General features: G+C 44.1%; 1 protein-coding gene across 1 annotated transcript in view; it reads right to left on the reverse strand.

Moving 5' to 3' along the window:
• si:dkey-237h12.3 (teneurin-3) overlaps positions 1-6,101 on the reverse strand; it is a 105,783-nt gene extending 99,682 nt beyond the window's left edge. Inside the window, 2 exon segments of the mRNA XM_053428378.1 lie at positions 3,140-3,415; positions 5,831-6,101. Of these exon segments, the coding sequence (XP_053284353.1) occupies positions 3,140-3,415; positions 5,831-6,101 (547 nt within the window).
• Between the last annotated feature and the right edge of the window lie 4,413 nt (positions 6,102-10,514).

Genomic DNA, 10,514 nt, shown 5'->3' on the forward strand with positions numbered 1-10,514 from the left:
CGGTCGCAAAACTGTTTAAAGCTCATTTTTATATATCACCTCGGCTGCTGAGTGCAAACATTTCTTTTTTTATCAGGGTGCCACTTACTGCGAGGTGACACTTCAAGTTCCAACACTTTACAGCTGCTGCATGTCACAGCGCTAATGTAACACGAGACGCTAAGTGAACATATGTGCTGTGAGCGTGTGTGTGTGTGTGTGTGTGTGTGTGTGTGTGCACGTGGGTGGCTGTGTTTGTGTTAAGCAAGCTATCACTGTCAGGTAAAGGCAATGAGTGTAAATTACTCCCGCGTGAGGAAAACCAGCGTGGATTGTGTTTTTTATTTATTTGTTAATATCGGCACATATTTATTTATAAGGGATCTGATGAGTGGCTTCTAAGAATAATATTTTTAAATATTAGAAATCAGGCAATTTGTGTGATTTTTAACAAGAGGACAGAGGGGTATTGTTTTCTAATCTTTACAGCAAACTTCACTGCTCATGTAATCGATGCTGTGAACACACACAGGACGCCGTCATCTATTGAGACACGCAGCGACTGCTCAGGGTCACGTGGACGCTCTCACAACTAGGGAGCCAATAAAACCGACACTTTAATCAATCAATTTTGTTTTCAAGGGATTCTATCAGTGGCAGGGGATTACCTTAAGTGCAAAATCAATGCTAGCTGCTCAACGTATATTTCTTCTTTCCCTTTTTTACCACTTTTTTACAGCTTCATGTTGTTAGGATCTACTGTGATCCTCTAACCCTAATAAAAATAATAATAATACTATTAAATAATATATTAAAGGCCACTGTAATCGAATTTGGGGATTGTTTTTTAAAATATATATAATTATTAGACGCAAAAGAAGTAAAAATGTGGATATTAATTTTTTTTTTTTTAAAAGGTGCCATGATCCCCGACCTCTTTCCCAGGGATCAGGGAGGTTAACCCTGGCAGATGCCGCTCTGCCGATGCAATGAGGCTCTGGTACTTGTCTGTGTCGAACACTGCAGAACAGAGCGAATTAGAATGAAATATTGAGTTCATTTATGAATAAGTGGGGCTGAACGGCCCCTTGTCGCAGCTTCTGCATGCATATTCAGTTGATGGAAACCTTCGGATGGGCCATTTCTCTTTGCTGCTTCATTAAATAGTGAAAGTCAAAAGTGCAAATGCCTCCTGACAAAAAAAAAAGAAAAGAAAAAAGCCAGAGATCTATGAAGATGGAACAGAGGCGAGGTTTTGGCTTTGCTCCGGCTCGAAATCCAAATGATGAAAAGGACTTAAGCTTTTGGATTCTGGGGTTAGAATGTTTTAAAAGTGCCATTGTTCTCTGTGCAGCAGAGCAGTTTCATCAGCCGGTGCAAATGTTGTGCATTAAAAGAACAGAGACACACTGATGTAAACATATGAGTCATTAGGGGGTTTATTTATAAAACACTAAAAAGCATGGAAACTGTTCCAGCAGGTCTTGTTTATTTTCCTCTATAATGACGTAAGAGAAATTCTCTTTGGTTTACATTGTATTAACAACGGCCAATCAGCAGCTGCTTCTGGATATGAGCCCAAGACAAACTGCAGAGACGGTGTGTGTGTCTGTGTGTGTATGTGTCTGTGTGTGTGTCTGTGTGTGTGTGTGGGTGTGCTGGAGAACAGGTGACCCACTGAAAGCAGACTCCCGGCATTGTCTCGCAGAATGAGGCAGCGGCCGGTGATTTGGTTTCATGCCTGGCATGTTCCCCAACAAATGTGCCTGGAGCCGGGGGCACTAAGGAGGCGAGGGTTATGTTCACCGGCACCTCTGTGGTTAGGCTCCGGCTTTTAGTGACTCATAAATGTATACAGTGTACCGGACTAAGGCAAAAGGCCAGACGCTGGAGCAAATACACGCCCTTGGATTCTGATGGCATTTTTTAAAAAGTAAAAGACGTACTCAGCCCCCCCTCCTCCTCCTCCTCCTCCTCCTCCTCCTCCTCCTCCTCCTCCTCAGCCGCCACCGCCCAGAGACGAGCTCCCTGTGATGAATTCTGCCATTAAGAAAATGACTTGTCTCAAATGTCAGAATGAAGCCAATGTTTTCAGGATGAGAATTGATGGCACACGAACACACAAGACATTTTTTTTTAACTTTTTCGGCCTGTCCTTAATGTGCTTGCCAGGAAAGTGTGATCAACCCTAATTATTCTAACTGCCTGCCACTCTGAGATCATCAGTTTCCTTTAGGATAATTAGAGCTGCACGTGGAATGAGGGCGAGCGAGGACTGGACGTGGGGTTGAGTGATGCACAATGTCAGGGGCACTCAACGTCACAGAGGAGATTTTAAAAGCTTTACACTGAAACATATCAAGCTGAGAGGGAACAAAACAAAATCCATGAAGGGCCAAAACTGATTGAAAGGATGCATTTAATTAAAAACATTTAAAATAAAGGAGAAGCTGCACTGAAAACCATTTTAAAAGCAAAGTAGAAGACGTGTGAATCACTTTTTAACCAAACTGCAAACTGGCCTTTCAGGGAGTCGTGGTAAAATAAACAAGGGAGCATAGAGCAACAAAGCAGGTTCACAGAAGTCCTCTGCTCGTTGCCTCCGCTCGAGGGAACAAAGATTTACCCTTTTCAACAGAAAAACCCTCGATCCTTCCATCTCAGGTTTCCAGCGCGATCAAATTTGCACTTCAAACCATTGTACCCATTTAATCAGCCATTGTGCCTGTCCAGTCAACCCACCGAAGAATTTCCAGGCATAATCTCCCACAGAGCTATCTTTGACTATGCGCTAGCCCGTGGGGGAAACTTTATCAAACTCCTCTGCTTCCTGCGGAGACGGACCAGGTGACCAGCGGCCGCTCAATCGCGAGGCCGGATTCTTCGGCTCATGTGGCGAGGACTCGCGCCTTTGATCTCAAAGAGAGGCAGCTGCACAACGCCTCTCCAGATACCAGCCCAGCCAATCGCTGCTCACACTCTCCTTCCACCAATCAGGGGGCCTCGTCTCCAGCAGCCAACCCATAATCCAGCCTACTGCTGCTCTATCCCCACATAGTGATTTCTCCCCCCCCCCCCTTTGAAAAGCAATGAAAGCATGAGCCGCAAACAGATAAGCTTTTCAAGGCTCCAACTGAAAGACAACGTGTGCCCTACTCACCCATCTCATTGTCCGATTTATTGTCCATTTCCGTGTCAGTGAGCGTCAGCGCCGAGTTAGAGCGGCTGGAGAGGCACGAGTTCTGCCCAGACTTGGCCCCCGTTCCCCAAAGAGTCATGGTACGTTCCGGTGATACAGGTTCATGGTTTTCTGTGGCGACGGGTCCCCGGGAGTAGCTGCTGAGCGGGTGGGAGAGGCCCGTCTCGGGGCAGAGCGCCAGGCCTCTGCGAGCTGATGGCTCACAGATCCCGAGTTGCCTCAGCGAGAATGTCTGCCCTGTGAATGACAGGAGTTGTAAAGTTAACAAACCAAGCAACAACGCGGTTAATGGCCGGGAGCCGGGCGGAGAAAAAAAACACTTAACCCATGAGCTGATGTGTGTGGGGGGGGGGAAGAGGAGGAGGAGGGTTGTTAAATTAAAGCCATTACAGCATCCTCCCAATCTGCTTAACACTCATCAAGACCCAGAAAAGCTTTTTCTTTAACTCACACCACGGAGCAGCTTTTAAATAACAAACTAACCTTTTAACATCACTCAGGTTGACGAGACATTTCAACCAAACACATGAAATATGGGAGAGAAAATATTGTCCTCTGTCTATAATTTATAGTTTTTAGAAACCAACCCTGTTTCCCAATACATCATTACCATAATTTTGTTTTCTCTTTGATTGTCCAGGCTCATTACTTAAGGCTCTGGTGTTGACTGGGCACAGAAATAATGGCCTCCCATGTCTTCAAAGACACTGTCGCAAAAAAAACAACATTTATTTATTTTATTTTGGAGAAAGAACACAAGCGTTCTGCCAATAAACAAAAATATCCGGAATTAACCTCATTAAAAAGTCCCTGAATTAAAATGTTTCAGTGAATTCATATACTCATATACTACTTTAAGATCAATAGCAGACTTTTATAGTGCATGTGACATATAAACTTAATTAACTGCATGATATGATGTGTGGAATGTTCTTTTTAACTGAGTGTACTGTAAGAGTACATCACTGCACTAAAGGTTACTTATATTTAACTCTGATGCACCAACCAGGAGAAGCACTCAGAATTTACTGAATTTTTTACAATACAATGACGATAAAGTCAGTTTATTCAATTCTATTCTACGTACAACTCAAATTACATTGGCTTCTTATATTTGTATTTAAATCTATTAACATTTTAATACTATAACAAAATTGGAAATCATAAAATATTATTAATACAATATATTCAATAGTTCAAAGTATTATTATTATAAATTATATGAATATTAGCAGTTACCTTCGTCTAGATAGTTATTGATCAATACTTTTAAAATCTTAAGGTCACTCATGTGAACTCTGGACAAATACAATGGAACAAAATATGTCCAGCTTAATTTATTTTAATTTAGTTTAATTTAAATAGATTTTATACTTTTGTAACCTTGTAATTTTTTTATTTTATTTATTATTTTATTTTATTAAAAAAATGTGCAAGATATAAATAAATATATATATATATATATTAATATACGTGTTTGTGTGTTTGTGTGTGTGTGTGTGTGTGTGTGTGTGTGTGTCTTTTCAAAGTCATCGGACCAAATCTGGAAATAAAATAAATAAATAAAAATGTCTAATAATGTTTAAATGCTACAGTTAATAGACCTGTTTACACTAAAATCCATAAAATTTAAAATAACCAGATGTAGATGTTTTTCCATATATCACACACACACACACACACACACACACAAACATACCAACACACAAACACACCCACACACGGATATAACACCTTCATCAATCCACACAGAGACACTCTTGTTCCACTCCCACATGGATCACATTAAAAACTGACATCTACTGTGATGATGTAAGAAACCATCGTTACGATTTAAATTTGAAAGAGGAAATAAAGAGGAAAGCTGCATTCTTCCAACAACGTCATCATAATCCCATTAATTCTAAAATGGGCACCAATTAGCAGCAAGAAAATGTAAGGGAGTAATGGATAGATTTTCTAATTGCAATCTTATGAGCCAGAGGAGTGCCATAAAACAGAACAAACTGCTCAAACTTTTTAATTACAGAAATCAGAGCACTTTCCTGCAGCCAATTTAAGCAGCGAGTTATTTACCGAGCTTCTCCTTCTATTGTTCTACCAGCGTCCAGCAGGGTCTGTGCTTTATGGCCCAAGTCCACCCAACTGGATCAAACCCAACGGGAGTTTTCCCCCGGACGTTTGCGGGAAATGAAACAAAGCTGTGCCTTTGTTTGACATAATTTAATTGTGTTTACCGCTGTCCAACTGTTGTGTTACTCTTCTAACGTTGTTTTGTTTCCACCCCCCCCGCAGATTAAGGAGGAGATAAAACTAAGGATTCTGCAAACACAGACAAGAAAGTCCTCAGATCTATTTGTGTTCACTGATGACGTTTGTCAGGTTTTTGTGTTTGTCGTGCTAAAGTCGTACAACCACAGATTTGTAGCCCAATGTTTCCTCTTAGCATTTTGGATAGGATATTTCTAGAAATCTGAAATTTTTTGTTTAAAATCGACAGGTCATCAAACTAATACTCTGACAATAATACGCCTCAGAGTTAAACACAACTCTACTGCTCAGTCAATAACCATCCCACTCAGCTTAAACATGGAGATTCATCTGGCAAAAAAAACAGAAACGTGAGTGGAGTAACCATTTGCCCTGGCTGACCTGGCCTGCTGTACTCCACGCTTTCCTTGTGGACCATCTCCTTGACTCTGCCTCCGAACAGCATTCGCGTGGGGTCATGGTCAAAGGCCTGGAGCGTCTCGCTGGAGCTGTAGGATTTCTGAGTGGGCACGCGGCAGGCTCCCTCCTCCCGGTCGGAAGAGGAGGCGGTGTAGCGGCGCTCCCGGTCCTGGTCTCTGGCGCAGTCCCGCTCCCTGTCTCTCTGGCTCTTGGACAGCGAGCAGAAAGGCCGCTGCTCCCTCACCCGTTCCATGCTGCCTGCATGCTGGGTGTCCACCTCCCTCCCCTTCGACTCAGAGGCTCCCCTCAGACACTCGCCACTGGATTATTTCTCTCTTTTTCAACCCCTCCTCCTCCTCCTCCTCTCCTGGTTGAGATGCTCGTCCTGTAGCAGGCTCTCGCCCCCCCTCCCAGCCGCACCAAAACTGCCCCCCCCGGCTCCGGAACCTTGGCCGGTCACTCCTTCAGTCCTCGCAGTCGTCCACCCCCTCTACCTGGAGAAAGAGAGAAGGGGAAAAGGAAGCAAGGAGCTCAGATAACACTAATCCATCTGCTTCATCTTCAAAAGCACACACTTATCCCCCTTCTCACTGCCCCACCCCCTACCCCCCCCCCCCCCATCCCTGAAACCTCACCCGTGAACTCTTGTCATACATGACTTCCCCTCTTAAGAAGAACCCTCCTCCCCCCCTTCTCTCATCCCTCCTGTTTTTACAGCCTTCAAAATCAAGTTCATCTGCAGTGTGTCGATTTTTGAAAACTCGTCCTTCACACACACACACACACACACACACACACACACACACACACACACACACACACACACACACACACACACACACACACACACACACACACACACACACACACACACACACACACACACACACACACACACACACACACACACACACATTCACACACTCGAGAAAAAAAGCTGTTTTAAAAAATAAATAAGCCCTGGTGGTTTTCACAGTTTTATATTTTCAGTGAAACATCCAGAGATTCCTTTTTCTTTAGTATTTTTTTCATATTGAGTTGATCCACAAACTAAAAAAATCCACCATGTGTCAAACTGTGGGTGTGAATCAATAAGACCGAACATCATGGAGGCCGGGGACTTTCTTGAAACCATCATATCGTGCTTTAATTTTTAATTAAACCCACCGGCTCATAGAGAATCATAATGTTGACCCTCGATATGCACGTTAACCCAGAGTCAGATTACACACACAGAATAGCAATGATGAGAAGAAGAGGACATAATATAATTAATTTGTTTTTGGGGATGCGTGTTGGTTAATACCACGCTTCTCTACAGGAAGTGGTACTTATCCAATCTACTTTGGGTTTTAATAGGGAGGGGACGTTTTCACCCCTTGTTGGTTGATTGGTTGGTTTGTTTGTTCAAAATAGTTACACAAAACTACTGAGTGAATTCACACACAACTCATTGGAAGGATGGGTCATGGACCAAAGGAAGAACTGGACAAAATGGCAGGTGAAGGTATATTTTATCACTTCATTTATCATTGTGTGATAGGGCTTTTTTCGTGGACATTTTAACGGGCAATAATTCACAGATCTTGATGTCGTATCAGGTATATTTATGAGTGTGTTAAATTTGGTGCAGCTTGAACTGAAGGGGGCTGTTGGGGCCTCGGCAGCAGATGGTTTATGCTCTCCTGAGTTTATCCAGGTTTTTGAGATAACTGTGAGATTTCCGCCTCCGTTTCACAATGCCTGCAACTTCCCTCTTGGTGCTGAAAACATGGGGGAAAAATAAACCTGGAAAGTTCCATCAAGACAGCCCAGCTCCTCTAGTTCATGCAATCAACAACTTTCACAGGGGGCTGCTTCTTCTATAGGAGGTGGTTCTACTCCAAAGTGATTACAGTGCGATCTATGGATTAGAGTTGTTGACTCGGGTCGCAATTTTCTGTCTGAGCCCGAGAAGAAAAAAAATGAGTGTAGTCTGACCTGCTTGTATCCAAACAGAGTCGAGCCGGAATTTTACCCCAGTTACAGAAACCCAAATATCCTTTCTGGTCGGGTCCCCTCACTGTGGATTAGTCGGAGCTCTTGATACAAACAGAGGTAATAGAGTAAATAGTGTATTTCTATTGGGGGTTTTTTGGAGGGGGGGGGGGGGGTGAATTGATCCTTTAAACTGCAGTCTGACTCTGGTGTGGAAACACAAAGTCGATCAAGAGCTTAAACATCAAACAAAAGGTGAAATGACTTCGTATTCCTCTGAAAATACAGAAAACCTGTCCACTGCCATTTTGTGTAAACCAGTCAATAACACCGCCCATGACCCAGCTGTGCACCCCCCCGAACCCCTCTGACCGCCTGGCTCTGAGCGAGTATGTGCCTGGCATCGAGAAGCCGGATTAGGCTCTGTGCTCACCGACATTAGACGTGTGTCGGTGTTAGAAATGTTCCTCAACTTGTTTGGAATTCAAAGACGAGCCTCTCGCAGGTGGACAAGGGGTGAGAGAATGGGACTAATCTGCAAAAAAAAAAAAAAAAAAAAGTGGAATGTGGATGAGAGCCCCGGTAGTGTCAGAAGTGTTTATTACCAGCCATTTTCCACTGCCTCCTGACACACACACACACACACACACACAGACGCAGAAACACACCACACTCTCATCCCTCTCCTGGCCGAGCTGTGAGTCTGGAGTATCTGACTCCAGCTTCCCCCAAAATGAGATCTACTTCATTTCACATCAAGCTTACAAAAAAAGAAGCTAGGATAGCGCAGTGTCGCGGTGCAAGATAGCGCCGGCCCCCCGGAGAGGGCCCCCCACCCCCCCCCCAAAACCGGAGGCAGTCGCTGGCAGAATGCAGGGACTCGGGATAATGAAAATTGGGAGCTGTTCTAGGCTTCTTCAACTTATTTTTTCCGGCCCCCTTCTCGCCGAGTTGCCGGTTATCATTCTGTCCCCCGATGGGCCGAGATGCAATCAGTGACACTCTCTCTTGTAACCCTGAGAGTCAACTCCGAAACACTCCTACACACACACACACTCACAGACACACACACACACAGCATCTCTGACTCATCTCTTCACTCTCAGGATCGCACACACACCCCGTCCAGATTGCAGATTAATGCACAGGATGAGTGTGAGCGGACACGCCCCCAGGAGCCTCCCTGATTACGACCCCCCTCGTCTTTATGGACTTGTAAAGAGATTTTCCAGCATCTGAAAAAGCCGCTCACATATGCCACGAGTCCTGCCCACTGAGCCGCCAGCCGCCACGACGGGAGGAATCAGATTTGTGTCCTAATCGCTCATAAACCCTTAAGTGGACCATCTCGTCCCCGTGTACACATTCCCACTTTTCTCTCCGAGGACCTGCCCTCTTTTTCACAGCTCGTCAAAAAAAAAATCTGGAATTCTTTGCCAAAACACCTTTTTCTGTTTCTTTTAACCTTTCCGGTGTCACCAGCTCCTCCATTGCCTTGTAGACTCCACCGTGCCGTTTGGATCGGGACAGTCAGTCACCCACGGACGCTTCGGTGGAACAGTCGACACTGCAAAATTAGTGTCACGCAGAGGTCCTCTAGCCAGCCAGCGAGGCAGGGAGGAAGACAGTTCATGATCTACGCAGCGCTGCTCCACACGTGTGCCAACGACTCCCCGTGCCAGTTGAGTACAGGGCCCCTGGACGCCTGGCACCGTCCTACACCTCTGCACTCCTCTGAAGCAGAAACCATAAACCATCTGTATTATATGGTGCGGGGGGGAAATGTGTCCAAGTCAATTGGCTCTCGGGGTAGTTGGAGAAGGTTCACGGATCTAAGTGAGATTTACCTGTTTCATGTTCCGACATACAGTTTGCTCTTCATCACAGATAAGAGTGTGGGGGGGGGGGGGGGGGGGGGGTACACGCTGCCGAACTTGAGGGCTTGGAACCGACAACCAAAAGGCGAGAGCAACCTTTTTAAGGTGCTTCGAAGCCAATAATTAATTTGACATTTCTCTATATCATTCGGTTTGTTATTCATCAAAACCTGTCAAAGGAAAATATTGATATTTTTGATAATTCCAGCAAATGTAGAAGTATCTTAAGGTCATCGCTAAGATGCTGGATGGACAATTCAACTTGTGGAACTTGAGATTGGGTGTTAGTTTTTTTTTTTACTTTCTGTTACAGACTAAAGCATTAATCCAAAAATAGGAGAATTATTGGAAATATGAAATGAAAATAATTGTTGGTTGCAGTCCTATAATTACACAGTCTTGCATCAGGAAACTAATTGACAAGAGTTTAATTAATTAATAATTTAAAGCCTCGAAAGCTCGCGTTTAAAACTTAAACACTTATCTCTGACGATAATTACTTATGGCTAAATAAGCAGGAATCGAATTAAAAAAGTAAAATATCTTTTGGAATTAAGTGCCCATATAATGCTTCTTGTGCGCCCCCCCCCCCCCCTCCCTTTCCTCTAGGCTGTCATAGAGTTGTTTCTTAGCACGTCGGATGTCTGCCAAGTCACAAAGGCCACAGTCTGCAGCAGAGCGAGTCAGAACACCTCGTCTTCATTCCTGGATTCTTTCCATAAAGTGTCTACGTCATAGGTACCAGGTCCACCGAGCATTAGAATGGCATAAACAAGGCTCTCATTACTCCACAGAGAAGTCTACAGCTGATC

Source organism: Pleuronectes platessa, chromosome 8 (assembly GCF_947347685.1).
Source record: "Pleuronectes platessa chromosome 8, fPlePla1.1, whole genome shotgun sequence".
NCBI lineage: Eukaryota > Metazoa > Chordata > Actinopteri > Pleuronectiformes > Pleuronectidae > Pleuronectes > Pleuronectes platessa.